The 16,345-nt window shown below is 59.9% G+C and overlaps 1 protein-coding gene across 1 annotated transcript in view; it reads right to left on the minus strand.

Moving 5' to 3' along the window:
• The window catches only part of ITPR3 (inositol 1,4,5-trisphosphate receptor type 3), a 43,975-nt gene that overhangs the window by 21,044 nt on the left and 6,586 nt on the right, over positions 1-16,345 (minus strand). The window contains exons 2-18 of the mRNA XM_075174113.1: positions 14,459-14,529; positions 10,416-10,537; positions 7,300-7,386; positions 6,971-7,129; positions 6,740-6,838; positions 6,549-6,632; positions 5,451-5,597; positions 4,969-5,064; positions 3,678-3,728; positions 2,943-3,085; positions 2,663-2,762; positions 2,235-2,395; positions 1,387-1,528; positions 982-1,143; positions 664-836; positions 424-543; positions 79-261 (exon numbers count right to left, since the gene is read on the minus strand). Coding sequence (XP_075030214.1) covers positions 79-261; positions 424-543; positions 664-836; positions 982-1,143; positions 1,387-1,528; positions 2,235-2,395; positions 2,663-2,762; positions 2,943-3,085; positions 3,678-3,728; positions 4,969-5,064; positions 5,451-5,597; positions 6,549-6,632; positions 6,740-6,838; positions 6,971-7,129; positions 7,300-7,386; positions 10,416-10,537; positions 14,459-14,529 — 2,100 coding nt within the window. The remainder of the gene's footprint in view (positions 1-78; positions 262-423; positions 544-663; positions 837-981; positions 1,144-1,386; positions 1,529-2,234; positions 2,396-2,662; positions 2,763-2,942; positions 3,086-3,677; positions 3,729-4,968; positions 5,065-5,450; positions 5,598-6,548; positions 6,633-6,739; positions 6,839-6,970; positions 7,130-7,299; positions 7,387-10,415; positions 10,538-14,458; positions 14,530-16,345) is intronic.

A 16,345-nucleotide genomic window follows, 5' to 3' on the forward strand; every position in this document is an offset into this window, starting at 1 on the left:
AGGGATGAGGGGGAGAGGGAGTGAGGCCCTGCAACCCTTACACCCTCCCCTGGGGAGAAGACGCCGCGGGATCATCACCTGTAGTAGCTGAGGACGTTCTCATCATGGGCATTGCCAGCCCGGGCCTCCTGCGCCAGCTGCCGGATGCTTTTCTCATGGTGGTCATTGTTCTTGTCCGTCCAGGTGAGCCAGACCTCCTCCTCTGAGTACTCGATGCTCAGGTACTCATGGGTCTGGGACATCTCCTTCACCGGCCTCAGCCTAGGGCAGAAAAAGGGTAAAACTGGAGATGCTCCCGTGGACAGGGAGCGGCTGCACCTCAAGGGGTGCCGGGGCTTTTACCAGGGCTCCGCGGGAGCTGGTGGAAGGCAGGGCCAGGCACCAAACCCCAATCGTGGCAAAACTCTCCCCTTGGCTACTCACTCGGTTTTGATGAGGATGTCGCTGTTCTTCGGGTCCAGCACGCACTTGCAGATCAGCTCCTGGGTGACGGGGATGGCAATGTGGTTGGACACGCACAGGTCCGAGAGGTAGTCCAAAAACCTACAGAGCAGAGACAGCTCGCTGTGCAAGGGGGGTCCCCGGGGGCTCTTCCCACCTCTGATCAAGGCACATCCCACCCATCACAAAGCCCTTTGGGATGGGGCCTTTCCGGACACGTACCGTGGCTCGCGGTTCTTGCGCACCAGGCTGACGAAGGTCTCCACCTCCGTCTTCGTGATGTGTTTCTCCAGCAGCTTGCGGTTGTTGTGCAGCAGGGCCGTGATGGTGTCCTCGGCGAGGATGTCGTAGCCGATCTGAGACTGCATCATGCCGAACTGCTTGGCAATGTGCTCCTGGAGCGGGCAGAGAGGCGGTGAGCACACGGGGCTGGGTGTTGGAATCTGGTGATGTCCCCTTGCCCCACCGAGACCTCGGCAGCCTCTCAGGGCTTTGCAACACGTGGCGGGATGGGGGCTCCCCCCGTCACCCCCCATGCACCTGGTTCTTGCGATAGTCCTCCTGGGAGTGCCGGAGCACGCGGTAGCACAGCCGAAACATATACTGGTAGGGAGCGTTTTTCTGGTCCGACAGCTCTTCCAGCCGCACCAGGGGTCCTTCCCCGCCCTTGTCTTTGAAGGGGGCTTTCAGGATCCCAAAGATCTGCCCAAAAGCAGAGATGATAAGTGCTGTGTCCCCCTCCACACCATCTCCCCCATGCATGGCTGGACACCAGCCGTGCTTGCCAGGAGGGCTTGGTGCACCACTGGGGCATGAGCTGGAGACCAGTTACACCTCCTCCATGGGGTTTTCCAGATCCCTGGCTTCCAGCATGGCCCTGGGCAGAGCAGGACATCTCTGCAGGACCTCAGCCTTGCTCAGATGCAGGGCTCCGGGGCCACTCACCTGCTTCAAGATGTTCTGCTCCCGCATCAGCTTCTGCCGCTCCCGGTTGGGCTTGGTCACCACGATGTCCAGCACGTTCTGGCCATTGTTGGGGACATCGCTGACGAAAAACACCAAGTCCTCCAGCAGCTGGATCACAAACCTACAAAAGGGGCATGGTGCAAGTGGGCTGGGGGGGCTGCTCACCCACCCCATGCAGCCCACCCAGACCTGGGTCTCTGCAGTGATGCCGGCACATTTTGGAGGACCAAAAAGCCCACGTTCAGGGCTCAAAACTCTGCCAGGGAAGCTGCTGGCCGATCCTCCCCTCCCTGCTAGAGGTTAATGGCCGCCCTGAAGCATGAGGTTTTACAGCCCCTATGGTTCCTAAGGAAACTATATGTGCCAGGGTAAATGCCAGGAGCCCTTGCTCGTGATTCATGCCAGGGATTTTGCATTTAACGCCTCTGCCCCCTTAGTCACCTTTGCGGGACCCGCGCGGGGCGGGCTGGCAGGGCGGAAGCGGCTCGCTCTGTCCCACGGGGGATCTGTGTTTGCTCAGGAAGCACCAAGAACCCACCCACCTAAAAATAATACCGTGACTAACCCGGCTGCCCCTATCGTGGGGCCATCTCTCAGCCCCTCGGATATTTTTCTAGCGGCAAAGGAGGGGCCGGAGCGGGGCTGCGGCGTTATCTGGTTTCCTCGCCAGACTCCTGGGAGAAGCAGGCGTGGATTTGGGTTGTGGGCAGGAAAGCAAGACAGCGCTGGCACCAAGACCCAGGCAGGGGCCCCATCCTGCAGCGATGCTGGAGAGCCCTTGGAGGAGCCCAGCACGGCCCCATCTCCCGGGGAAAATGACTTTTTACCTCCGGTCGTTCTGGCTGAGAAAACCTTCATTCATCTTCTCCACCACGTTGGCCAGCATCGAGCTGGCGTCGTTAGCGAAGTCCAGGTCCCGGATCTCAGACACGGGCACGGAGACGATGGCGAAAGCTTCTTTGTCTTCTTTGGTGGGGCACGTGCCCAGCTGGAAGCAGCATCACACAGAGAGGGCAATGCCGAGCATGTCCCCACCATCCAGCCCGGCTGAAGTCAGTGACCCAGTCTGTCCCCATCAGAAGGACTGGGGTGGGCTCTAGGTTACTGGGATGGGCTCTAGGCTAGTGTCCAGCCACCCGCTTGGATCATCAGGGTATTTCAGTCCCTGGGTAAAGTCTGGGTGCTGGGTGGGAAGGAGCACACTAAGAGCTAGAGGGGATAAATCCACGCGCGGGAGGAGGGAGCGGGGCCGTACCATGAGGCGAATGGGCCTCTCCTCATCGATGTCGATGGGCACGTTGGTGCTCTGGATCCAGGTGTTGGTGCAGAGATGGCGCAGCCTCACGTAGGAGTTCCTGCAAACGGCACAGTGTCCTGGTGAGCGATCCCCACGCGGACACACCAGCACCCACCACTTCCCCCGACACCCAGCAAAGCCCCCCCGCCCCAAGAACAGACTTGCCAAAATTTCCCACCACGCAATTAAGCCTCCCTTCTTTATTTCAATCCCCCCATGGCAACGCCTGCTCACGTACCGCGGGACGAAGGAGTCCGTCTTCTGCAGCGTGGTAGGGTCCAGCTCGAAGAGGGAGGCGATGTCATTGCCGTGGGGCACAGCCACCAGCCGGTATTTGATCTTCTCCCCCATGTTCCTGCGGCTGGCGCGGCCGCTGCCCCCCTGCACCGGGGAAAGCGGCTTTGAGCCCGGCGCAGGGCGGCCGCCCCGCCGAGCCCAGCCTCCCTGCGCACACGGCATCGGAGGAGGCACGCAGCGGCTACGCTCAGAGCAGAAGCTTTTGCTCGGATGCCGGGCTGAGCCTCGCAGCGCAGAGACGCACGAGGGGCTGCAAGAGCACAAGCGCGGCGTGATGCACCTGAGCTACAAGGCCACCCCTTCTCCACATCTCACCATCAGCAAAGAGAAAAAAAACCCTGAAAGTCCAAATCTCTCTTCTACCAGCATTTCCCCGTGGCCTGGGGATCCAACATGCACTGGGATCCCTCCAACAGATTTCGGCAGGGTCCTCTCGCAAGCGGGACGTAGGGATGCTACTCTACAGTGCGGGGCGCAGGGATGCTCTGCTGGGCAGCGGGACAGCCTCCGGCCGCAGCCTCGGCACCAGGCGGGACCCGGCGGCACGGCGCGGGCACTGTCCCCGCAGCGGGCTCTGTTTCGGGGCATTTCCCTGCTTTCAGGCAAAGTCTAAGAGACGGCGTGATTTCAGGCAGCAGGAGCAGCGTTTCTGCTAGCGAGGCTGCACACAGCTCACCGTGGGCGCTGCTTTGGGCTCAGCCACGTCTCCTTTATAACTTGGGTTTTCCTGAAAAGTTAAAGAGGGAGATGAAAGACAGCTATCAGTCCTCCCCCTCGGTCCCTCCAAAACCCTGAGCACGGGGTGTTATCTCTATTCCTGCCTTCCTCGATCACATCGCAAAGGGAGGAAACCTGCCCAGATGGGGCTGGAGGACGTGACCCGTACCCGGTGCACAGCACTCCCTCCCCGAGGAGCGGGACGGGGTGAGCCCTGGCGAGCAGACCCGGGGCTCTGCGTTGCAGCAAGACGAGCCCTTGCTGTAAATCCCTCGATGCCCCAGGCTGAGGTCTCAGTGAGCAACACGAGCTGGGTAGCACCAGCCTGGGATGGGGATCATTCTGTGATCTTCTTTCCTCTGCAGAAGATGCCACCCGAATGTCTTTTGGTTTAAAGCAGCCATTTCACAGCCCCAGTATTTGCTATTTTCCATCCTGCCAGTGGTGGAAGGGGCCCTGGGGGCTGCCTTTGGTTGTCGTCTCCAGCTAGGGAGCACCTTTGGCACATGGTGCACCAAGATCCCCCCCAGTACATCCCTGGCAGCAGGGTGTAACTCTGTCTTTCCCTTGGTCCTGGCAGCTCATTTGTGTCATATAAACCACACTATCTAAGTGCGGAAACCTCTTTATGCCTCTGTCAGGAGGTCTTGAGCTGGCCTTAAATGGGAGGAAAAAAATTTGATATTTCCAAGCCCAGATTTTGCCCACACCCTCCCCAGGCAAGGACAGCCCTGGATGCTGCTGTGGACCAGAGGATGAGGATGGGCAAAACCTGATCAGGAAGAGTTAAACTCAGCAGGACGAATTATCTCCCGCTTCCATCTTACCAGGAGGTTGTGCCGGTACAGTCGGTACAGTCGCTTGGGCTTGGCCCAGAGCGAGCAAATAGAGGAAAACCCCGGCCACCCCCTCCTGCCCCCGGAGCCAGAAGAGGAGGGAGCCAGGAACAGCAATTTTGGCAAGCGAACCCCTGCACCGCGGGGTGGGGGATTTCAGTGGGGAAAGCCTAGCCCTGCAAACGGCCAAATGACGACGATGCTCGCAGCCCCGGTGCCAATGCCCCCTGCGAGCGAGAAGGAGCCGCGGAGGTCCTGGGCAGGACGGCTCCGAAAGCAAACCGGAGCGGGGCCAGAGGCAATCCTGGGCATCGCCGCTCTGTCTCAGGGCAGGTGGGCACTGCTTTTGCAAGGGATGGTACCAGCCTCTCGAGGGCAGGGCAGGTCTCTGCGTCCCTCTGCTCGCCCCCTTACCTCCGCTGCCAGGTAGTTGCCCGTGGCGAGGTGCTTGAAGCGGTACAAGCCGTTCCAGTGCCCGGCTCCCCCTCGGCACGGGTCGTGGTGGACCACCTGGGAGAAGCAGAGGAGAGCTCAGCCGGCGGCACGCGGGGCTGCGGGGAACCGGGACGCCGCTCCCGCCTCCGAGCCTCTGCTGACCCCGGGCAAACACGCTGGTGATAAAAGCCCCGTCCTATCTCCAAGGCGGCCGCGAGCAAATATATTTGGGGTGCAGAGCTCAGACAGACACCAGTGCCCATCCACCAGCAGCCGCGGTTCCCAGTGCTCTCATGGAGCTTGAGCCTTGCGCTGGCTTTCACCAGGGCAGTCAGGCTACCAGAGGTGAAATTGTACAGAAATAACCTCTGCTTCTAGCACCCCTGCCTCGGTGAAAGTGCAGCAAGCCACAGAGGCACCCCGAAACCCACGGACACGCACTCCATCCCCTCCCCGCTCACCTCCACCTCCCACAGGGCGTTGGAGCTGGTGGCCGAGGTGGCCGACTGTCTCAGGGTGGTGCGGAGGAAGACGTGCAGCTTGCTTTTGTACTCGTCGCAGGTGAGAAACTTCTCCTGCTCGGCGTGGAAGAGCCTCACCACGTCCCCCTGGCACCGGGAAACGGCGGTGAGACCCAGGGATGAGGCTCTCCTACGAGCCGAGGCAGCTCCTCCTGTGACCCCCCACCCTGCAAGGGGATGGGATCCCCCCTGTACGTGATCCAGAGCAGAGCACAGCTCCCAGCCGCGGCACGGCAGGACCGCCGGAGCCCAGGCATCGCAGGGCACCATCAGCTTTTCCAGTCCTACCTACCTAAGCTGTGCTAAAACCTGCCTCTAGCAGCACAAACGCTCCTCCAAACCCAGGGAAGGGCACCTTGCACGGGCACCAGGCACCCTGCCCTCCGCAATGCCACCGCTCTGTTTACTCGTGCAAGTCATTTCTCTCTGCTTCCCCTCCCCGGGCTGTAAAATGGGTGCAAACCCACCACTTTACACCGCTCACCAATGTGTTTAAGGCATTAACTCCCCGAGGAGGAGGATGCAGTGGATGCGGGAAGCCGGGGATAAGCGCGGCGCCTGGGGACGAGGGTCTGTAAGGTCGTAACAATCAATACCCATCCAGCTGCTTCCTGGAGGACCTCAGCCCCGAACAATAGCTCCGCAGGGAAAGTTCCTTTCCCAGGCAACAGCCAGCCCTGCTGCACAGCTAACCAGCTGAAAATTGTCCTCGCAGCTAGAAGCCACTGCTGGCACCACGTGTGCCTCGTATTGTCCTCGAGAGCCAATTTAATACAATAAGGCGGAGGGTGATTTCCAGCCCCCCTGGGTACCTGCTGCCAGGAGATACTAACATAGCCAACTCTAGCTCGCTGTTAAGTTCTCCAAGTGATGAATTCTCCTAGAAATTAAGGTCCTCAAAGCAGGATCTCTTTCCTCTGCCCTTGTCACGCAGCCAAACGGCTGTTCACACGTCCTGCCCCTGCAGGGGACCGGGGCCGGGTCCCCAGAGCCCACTGTGTCCCGGGCGGCCGGCACCGGCCGAACCTCCTTCCTTACCCCTTTCAGCACTTCCTCCATGTGGTCACGGAACTGCATGAAAAGGTTGATTTTCCAGCTGGTGTTACAATTGACTGAGTTCACCTAAGGAGCAAGAAAGCACGGTCATGATCCCTGGGACAAGGAAAAAAAAAGGAAGAAAAAGGAAAAAAAAAACCAAGCCCTGCCCAGGCAGCCCAGCCTCCCCGCACCTCCTTGCAGCCAGCGTTGTCAGCGAGCTCGTAGTTGCTGGCGTGCAGCGGCTGCCCGGCGTTGACGGGGTTCAGGATGACTTTGTCTCCCACGACTACCTGGGGAGCAAAATGGGAAAGGAGGGAGCGAGGATGAGACCGGGCACCGGGGGGGAGGTGAGCCCTGGCAGGCGGCACGCATGGTGCTTTCTGCACAGTTTAATTTGGGGGACTTTTTGCCCCTCCGCTCACGTTATCTCCATTGCTCCTCAGCTTCCAGAAGGGCTGGATGAAAAGCCAGGATCCCTCATTGCCGGTGGCATCCAGCGTCACCCGCATGGCGTTCTTCTCGAGCAGGGCTGGCAGCCGCTTGTTCACCGTCAGGTACTTGTTGCTTTTCATGTGGAGGAGCTGGAAAGGCGAACGCCAGGGTGAGCCCCCCAAGGTCCCCCGGACTGGTCGTACCCAGGAGTGATGCTGCGACCCCCTTCCCAGCAGCTGCTGGACTCAGGCGTGCTGGATCTGTGCATCTTCCCCCAAAACGGGGGCAGCGCAGCGGAGGGGAGAGCGAGCGCCCGTACCTGTATGACGCTGCCGTATTTCACCACGTCGCCATGCACTTTCTTGTTCTCCGTCTCATTCTGTTTCTGCTCCATCTGGGCTGCATGCTGAACACCAAAAGGAGAAGAGCTGGGTGTAGTAGCACCCTCCTCACTCCCCAGGAGCAAGCCCCACACCCTCAGCTATGGAGAGGATGGGACAGGCTGGGATGCAGCATCAGCATCCCTCTGTCCCCCGGACAACATGGGCCAGAGCTACAATATGGTCCTCAGCGTCCGAGAGCTCAGCCCGGGACCCCGGTGTGGCCTTGAGCAGCTGTATGAAGTCCTTGCGAGCTTTAAACCGAGGACTTAAAAATTAGGGCAGGGACAAAATGGCACCAAAATTCCCCCAAAACCCCAGCAGGTCTTACTGGGGCAATGCGCCCATCTCAGCCCTGCTGCAACAGGGCCGTGGGGACCGGGGGCTCCCGGCAGCACGGAGACCAAAGAGCAAAAGGCGCCGTGGCGGCGGTGCCGTGCCCGGAGGCAGCTGCAGGTCCAGACCTGCTGCAGTGGATGCGGCAGGATGGGTCCCCGCCAGGCAAGATGCCCCAAGAGTGGATTGCTCAGCACCGCTTGCAGCCCCTCTCTCCAAACCCACAGACATTTTCCGAGCGCTGGCTCTGGCAGCTGGAGGAGTGATGTCGACGTACGTGGAGCAAGGCAGGAACTTGCCCCCACAGCAGATCTGTCTGGGAACGGCGAGGGTGCACCGGCGGCTCCGGCGCCAGCCCAGGCACAGCCCAGGCAGCACCAACCCAGCGCTCCCCTGCAGCCGGGATAGGAAGGGCGGCGAGGGATGGAGCTGGGAGAGCATCTACCCTTTCCCATCCTGCTTTCGCTCCCTTTTACTTGAGAGCAGAAGGAATTGGGAAACACGGCTGGAATCGCGGCTCCGCACCCTGCGGGAGGATGGGGGCAGGGGGTCCGAAAGTGCCCGAGCAGGCGATGCCGGGGCTTGGAACGCGCCTGGCACGCATTGCCGCAGTACAAACCCTTTGCTCTTTTGGATGTTGCCACCACTTTAGCTAAGGCTCATCCCCACGCAGCTCTGGGTGCCACCCGGGGGATGTGAGCCCCGTGGTGGCGGCTGCTGCCATCAGGAAAACAAACCTGCTGCCAAGAAATCCCGCACCGATGCGGAGCTGGGAGTTTAACAACAACCCCATGGAGCAACACGGCTCTGGCGAGGGATCCGGCAGCGCGGCGTGTCCTAGATCTGGGGCCAGATCTGAGCTCCTCCCTTGCCGAAAGCCAGTGGGGCCGGGAGTGGGAACCGTCTGCCCCGAGCACACCGATGTTCCCAGTGTGTCCCTTGGATGGGACGGGGTCTGTCCCCAAGCCACCGCGGGATGGGGCGTCAGGGATGCACACAGGGGTGGGCAGCCTGGGATAGTGCAGGGAGGATGGGAAGACATCAGCAGAGCGGGAGGAAAGCCTCCACGGCGTGTCTGCACTGCATCTGGCTGCACCTACAATTAGTCAGCCGAGAAAACAACGAGCCTTAAACGCACTTAAAAGCAACGGCACAAGAGCACAAGCTCCGAAAGGCAACCGTAGGCATCGCGGACGGCTGGGCAGGGATTCTCCGCTCGAGACCCGGGCTGCTTCTGCTTCAGGAAATTATCGCTGTGGGTTGGAAGATGTTTTCAGCCTGCGGCAGATGTTGATAAATCGCAGCCTGGAGTCCAGCGTCCTGCCAGGACGTCCAGGGGCTTCGCGGCAGCACGGGCAGTGTTTTGCAGAGAGCTCCCTCCCCGCCCGGGCTCCCCCAGCACTCCGGACGCGCGGGAGCGTTTGCCAGAGGGACAACACCAGGAGCAGTGGAAAGGAGCAAGGAAATGACAGAATCTCTTTAAGACAAATCTTAACCAAGGTGCAATCAATCAGGCTCAGAAATGAGCCTCTCTGTCCAGTTGTGGCCAGTACGGCTGTCAACATTACAAGTTACAGTCTAACTGGAGCAGGAAAATAGCGTTTCCATCCACCAGCGACCACGTACAGCTGGACATGGCGGGAGGCACCGACCCTGTCCCGGCATCTCCGAACCAAGCCGGGACGCCCTGTCCGGACACTGCACCAGACCTCGCTCCCCAAAGGCAGAACTGGGGGAGCTGTGGGGCTGGGGCTGGGCTTGAAGCCTGACGAGATGATTTAATGAATCCCTCCTGAGCTTTGGTTTTATGAATCATCCTCGGGGCCTCGCCAGCTGTCTGAGCCGATTATGCAATGTTTAACATGGGCCTTTTCCAAACCTCATGGAAGTCAACAGGAGCCTTTCTCTTCCACAGCCCCTTGGAGCAGGTCCTGGCCGCAGCAGCTCCCTCCTCCACGCCAGGCACCCTTGGGTGCTGCGGGGGGTGCGGGGCTGTGCTCGCAGAGCACCTCTCCTTGCTCTGCCATGGGCTTCCTCTCCCTGCCTGTTCAGTCCCCTGGATTCTTTTCTGCAGGTCTTCCCTGGCACATCTCCCTTGAACTGGGAGCAACAAAATCATCTGTGGCTCCTTGGTCGCTGCTGTCTTCACCCTGCACTGTCACGGCGCGGACCAAGCCCGGCCATGCCACGCTGCCCAGGGCTCCCCGCTGCGCCAAGGGCACACGTGCAGGCGCGCCACGGAAGCTCCATCAGGAGCCTGCGGCAGGATCCAAGGTTCAATCCCTGTCACATCAGAGGCCAGATAAGAGCATCTCGTAAGAAGGGTAACCCAGGGTACGGCACACATCCCTGGGGGCCAGTCCTTCTGGGGACTACAAGCCTCAGTCCTGCAGGTGCCAGCACAAAGCACCTTCCAGAGCTCCTATCTCAACCCCCTCGTTAGACACCGTATGCCATGATTAATTAAAAGCTGATGGCTACAGGAGCCGTTCCTCTAGAAATGTGGCTGTGGCTAATGGTCCATGGTGAGAGGAGGGCGGTGGGACAGGAGACAACAGAGCTGAGCAGAGGGATACCGGGTATAGCAAAATCCAGGCAGGCTGTTTTCAGGGAAGCACAACATATCAGGATTTGCACGGTGGGAGGTTTGGATGTCATCACCCAACAAACCCACGGGGACTGTCCACTCTAGGGAGGACGGTGCCTCAGGCCTGCTCACCTGGAGTTTCTGCAGCAGCACCACGTCCGCGATCTTCTCCTTGTCCTGCTTGGTTTGCTTGGCCTTCCAGTACTGCTTCTGGGCAGAGTAGCGGTTCATGGGACATACTTTGAAGAGGCAATCTGGGAGGAGAGGAAGGCAAGCGTGAGGCTGCAGCAGCCATGGGGTCACCAGCCCCCAGTGTGTCCCCAGCGGGGCCAACGTCACCGAGGGGCAGGAATGAGCGCTCCTCCGGGACACTGCTCCCGTCCCAGCAGCATCGCTGGGAGAAGGTCCTCCTAACCCACAACCACCCCATCCTCTGCTGGGGTCCAAGGGAGACGCAGCTGGGAGTGCTGGAGGGGCACGTCACCTTGTATTAGCTGGTGGATTAGTTTCAAATCAGGGTAAATAATGAGTCCAGGAGTGACTCCACTTCTTGGACTCATGATTCTGTTCCCATCAGAAACGGCCAAGCAATTTGGGAAGGAAAACTTCAGGGGGAGAAAAAGTACTGACGAAGCCCAGCTGTACCAAAGGAGGAGAGGATCCTGCAGGGAGGGAGGCCAGCAGGACGCGGACACTGTGAGACCAGGACATGAGCAGGCGTCTCCACATCTCCCTTGTCACCCTGCCCATCGGACACCCTGAGCCAGCAGGACCGCCGGTTGCTGCCTCGACACGGCCGTGCCATCGGGATACGCCGGTTTTGCAAACACGCTGCTGTTCTCCCATGACTGCTCACAGGGAGCCTCAATTACCGGTGCTGGAAGCTACGAGCAACCGCTCCTAAAATCTGTATGTCGACAGCTGCTTTTCAAGTCCTAAAAGAAACGCTTTGGGGACCCAAGGGCGCAGGTTTGCATCCCAGCTCCCCCAAACACTTGCAGCGTATCCGTGCTCTGCAGATTGCCCCAATTTGCCTATTTTTCCCCAGGCTGCTGCGATCGGGACGGGGGGTGGAAAGTGCGGACACCTAGGTCCAGGCTTTGGGAACTGAAGCACGAGAGCAGATGCCTGGAGACGAGAGGGCACTTCCAGCTCCCAAACCCTCATTCAGGGCTGGAAGCTGTATGGGGCGAGGGCAGGAAGGGCTCTGCAGCCCAAATCGCCCTCATTACCCCTGAAATAGCAGCCCAGAAACTTCAGACACAAAAAGAAAAAAAATCACTTCCATCTCTGGCCCCGGTCCCGAGTCGCTGGCAAGCACGTATTTATTTACCTGGGAGTGACGAACAAACAAGCGCAGAGCACAGTTCTCACCGGCTCGGGCTGCTGGGAAGAGGCCAAGTTTCACATTTCATTTTACAGGTCTATTTGCTAATGGCACATCCCGTGCCAAGGAGGCCACCACGCCGGGCTTTTAATCGGGGGACTAAGTGTAGCTGGTGCAATGCCTGGCTGCCTTCTCCCACTGCCTCTGAGCAGGGCTACAGAAACACTTGGGCCACCTGCAGCACCTTAAATTGTTTTCACTAAATTGCTAATTAGGCTGCAAAAGGACCTGGTAGAAAGTAGAAACTGGGGGGGGGGGGAAGTTAAAAAAACCAACGTAGCTATTAAGAGATAGGTGCAAATCAAAGCCCTGGCTCCAAGCACGCCCTGCCCGAAGGGGCTGCCTGACATCCCCGGCTCAGTACTAAGCCCTGTTTTGCAAGGAGGGAAACTGAGGCACAGAGTCGTTTGCACATAGAAAGTCTCCAGCAAAGCTTGCGTTGGAAGCCGGAGATTCTGGCACCCAAGCCTAAGCACCGACAATTTTTTGCAAGACGGATGGTGGGTGGAAAAGAGGGAAGCCGAGGAAAGCTCCCACATCAGCACCGCCCGGCGAGAGCAACCCAGCAGCGCGATGCTCGGCCGACCCGCCACGACCCAGCACGGCCGCGGAGGCAAAACCTCCTGCAAACCCGCAGCGGGGGAAGCGGGGCATTTCGGGCACGGCCGGGGGTCTCGCTGCCCGCTCGCCCTGCAGCCACCGCGGCGCCTGCTCAGCGCAGGATTGAAGCGCTGTATTTGCTTTTTTTCCTAACGTGCCTGAACGCAGGGCTGGGAAAAGCCTTGGGGGGGCGAAAGAAACTGCAAAAAAAAGCAAATAACTGAGAGGTGCCAGGCGTCTCTCGGAGGGCCGAGCCCCGGAGCGATGCAGGCGGCCGAGCCGGGCATCCCGAGCCGCAGGGACAGGCTCCCAGCTGAGTTTTGGCATTTCCAAAAAACCATTTGGACCCGACTCCGGGAGAATGGTCCTGTTTCCTCACCGGGAAGCGGAGCCGGGCCCCGGCGCGACCCGCCTGCACCTCACCGCAGCGCAGGATAGGGCAGGGTCCGGCCACAGGATACAGGGAACGGCAACAGCACATGAAAATCCCCTTAAGCCTCTTGCTGCTGCTGCCGCAGGGAAACAACAGCAGCCCGTTGTTTTTACCTCCCTCGCAGTGATAGCTATCGAGAAGGCAGACTGCTACTTTTCCGGCCATTAAAACAAGCGCCTGGATATCCTGATAGGGTTTGCATGGAGCAGGGCTGAGTCTGGACCAGACCTTCGCCTGGAAAAGAGATTCAACACCCGCCCATGTCCAGGCAGGGAGGCGGTGCGGCTGCCGGGACAAGGCTTGCACCGGCCGCCCCGCTGCTGCTTCCAGCTCTTCCCATCCAGCCCCAGGTGAAAGTCCACCAGTGTCCGGGAGTGGGACGGCTCCCCGGGCTGCGAGACTCTGGGGAGCTGTCGGATGACTCGTTAATTAGCCCCACGTACAAATTAGTGGCAACGGCTCCCATGGAGAGGCAGGTCACTGCTCGGGTGGGACCCCCATGGGGAAGGGTGCCCACAGGGGAAGGGTGCCTGCATGGCACCCCGCTGTGGGATGTTAAAGCCACCCTGAAAAAGAGGCGCAAAGCAAAGTGGGGAACCAATATTTTAGAAGATTTTTTTTAAAAGGGGGCCTGAAATGACAGTAGCTGGGATGAAAAGAACGGCTGCCCTAAGCCAATCCCCGAATCCAACAACGCAATCACTGGTTTGGGGAAATTTCAGGGCTCTATGTGCACGCACCGGGCACTCCAGCCCAGCCGGGACGCTCTTTGGGACACGGCCCTTCCCCTGCCTTTCGCAGCGTGCTGAGCACACGGGGCAGCCGGGCCCAAAGCCAGCATTTCCCAGGGAGGTGCAGCGAAGGGCAGAGACACGATCCCCCGGGCTGGGCGCAGCCGTTTGCTCCCTGGGGAGCCCGAAGGCTGGGGGCACCTCACCGGCCGGCCCCAGGGCTTGCAAACAGGGGAGGCACGATCTGCTATTCCCGGTGGCCTGCCCTGGCTTCTCCAGACCGTTTCCACAGGCCAGGAGCCGCCCCAGCTCCCACTGACTCATCCCCTTTTCCGCCTGGACCTGGCCGCTCCTGCCCGCTCCTGCCTGGGGCTGCCCCTCGCCCCAATGGGAAACAACGAGCGTGGCCGCGAGCGCCGGAGGAGACGACGCAGCCCAAAACGTGATGGCCAAGGACAGATCGGGATTTACCATCTCGCCCTAAGCCCTGCCCGCCTCGTAAATGGGCGGCTTAATCCCCCCGGCTCTCTCTGAGGTGCAGCCAAGCGCAGCAGATGTAATTAGTGCTGAGTGCTAACAGGCTCGCCTTGAAATAGTTTGCCTGTTGCAACTGCCCCTCTGGCTGTCCCCTCCTGTCCCTGGCTCCTGGTGGGTAGACACCCAGCTGCCAACATCCCTAGGGATGCATTTTGGGATGGTCGGACCCACCTTTGCAGAGGGTGGTTCCCAGCCACCCCTGCTCCTTAGGGCTGGGCTAAGGGGTCCCAAGGACCATCCCACCACGGAGGTGGTTCCAATAAATGCATAAATGGCCCCAGAGGAGGGTAGGTGCTTTGGCCAAGCCACAGAAACAAAGCTATGGAGGCTGTCCAAGAACCCTCCGGGCTCCTCTGCAAAGGACAAGCAGCATCTCCCAGCCCCAGGCTAGTTGGGATGGCTGGGACCCTGGTCCCCATCCCTGGCACGGACGCTCAGGGCTGCTCACGGCAGTGATGGAGCTGCCCGAGCCCAGCCCCAATCTCACCTCGAAACTTCTTGGGTGGGTTGTCCAGGTCACCGGCAGCCGGCTCCACCACGCACCGATCATCCACCAGCCTGCGCGGGGACAAAAGCGGGAGCAGGGTGTCAGCAACAACGAGGTGACAGCGGGGCCCGAGCAAGCGGAGAGGCTTTGCCAGAAACCACGGCACTGCGAGGGCAGACGCCCCACCATCACCTGGCCCAAAGCAACAACATCAAAAGCTGCGTCTCCCGTTTCCCACCCATTCGCATGCCATAAATATTTAGCACGACAAGGCTCAGCTCCTGGAGCAAGCAGCCGCTCTTGGGCGCTTGCTCCGAACACATTGCCCCTTGTTCGCCACCACTCGCCATTTCTTTCACGTGCGTTTTTGCCCTGGGGGCAAACAGCGACAGATACAAGTCGGCAGCAAAGAAACACGATGCTTCGTGTCAGCCGCGTTCCCGGGGCCTTTGCTCAGTGACCCGTGCAGGAGGCTTTCATGCCCATGTCCTGCCGGAGCGAATCCTGCCTTGCCCAGCTCCCGGCTGAGCCAGATCCATCCCCCGGCACGGTGCACTGGCTGCGGCGTTATTTCACTGTTAATCTGGCAAAAATGTGATGAGTTCAACTTTCACTCGATGGTTCTCCTCCGGCTGGGAGCTCGCCCCCCCCGGCACACAGAGGGTGTAGCTGCTGCAGACGGAGGTGGCAGGGGCCCACCAAACCCAGTTATTAATTATTATCTGATCGGAGGTGGTGGCTCTGCCCATCAGATGCGAAGGGCTTTGAGTCTCCTCCCTGCCCACCTCCTTGTTTTCCCAGCGTTGAGCAAAATCCTGCAGGTTTGGCCTTGGGTGCCGAGGACCGATTTCGGGATGGATGGGATGTTACTTTTCAAAGTTACCGAGAACGGTGAAGTATAACCTGGCGGGAGGTTCTGCTCAGCCCCCAAAGCACGGAGGGATGAGCAACGCCCAAGGGGTTCACGGCGCCAGGGCCACCCAGAGCTCATCTGCGTGGCCCCGCGAGGCTTTCAAGGGAACTCGGCGCTCCAGCGAGACAGGCTGTACCCGCTCGCCCGCTTTCTCCCAGCCCCTGGGAAGCGATGCACCGAGAGAAACCGCACTCCTGCCCCGGGCGAGGAAGTGAGAAGCGTGTCCCCACCTGCGGAGGCTGAATTCAGGCAGCCGGTGAGTGTGCGAGTGGATGCAGGAATGCACCCATGACGCCATCCCGGGAGGGAGCATCCATTGCGGGGGCAGCTCTGTCCCTGCGACAGGAGGGAAGACGCAGCCTGGAAAAACGAGGCAGGTGGCACGGCAGCAAAGGGCACAGCGGAGCCCCCTCCGCTCCCCAAGGGACTCTCAAACCCCCCCAACAAACCAAACAGCCAAAAGGTTGCTGGAGATGGACACGCTGCGCTGCAAAGAGTTGGCGAAAGCGATAGATATCCCGTTTGCAGACCCAGCCTCCTTCCCCCAGCCCAGCCGCTCTCTGGAGGAGGGGGAAATTCCTTTCGATAGCTCGGCAGAGAGGAATTTGGCCTCCGCGCTGACGGATTGGGACCCCGGGGACCCCAGTGCTGCTGCGTCCTTGGCAGCGGAGGCGTGGGCTGGCAGGGTGCTCTGAACACCCCGCCACCAGCTCCCCGCTCTCTCTAAAGCTCCCCAGGGTTGGGGGAGATTAACCTTCGATTTCAAATAAAGAGAGAAAAGCAATTTCTCTGCTTTTGGTGACAGCAGAAGCTTAAAAACAATTAGCAAAGACCTAGAAGATTGTAAAAAAAACCCCAAACCCACGAGGTTTCAGTAAGCGCACGGTGCGCTGTTTGCCGGACAGGGTTGCCTTGGCTTTGCAAACACTCGTGGTCAGCAGCACAGGGGGTTTTGGGCTCCCAGCAATGCCTTT

The sequence above is a fragment of the Calonectris borealis genome, chromosome 26 (genome assembly GCF_964195595.1).
Source record: "Calonectris borealis chromosome 26, bCalBor7.hap1.2, whole genome shotgun sequence".
Taxonomy (NCBI): Eukaryota; Metazoa; Chordata; class Aves; order Procellariiformes; family Procellariidae; genus Calonectris; species Calonectris borealis.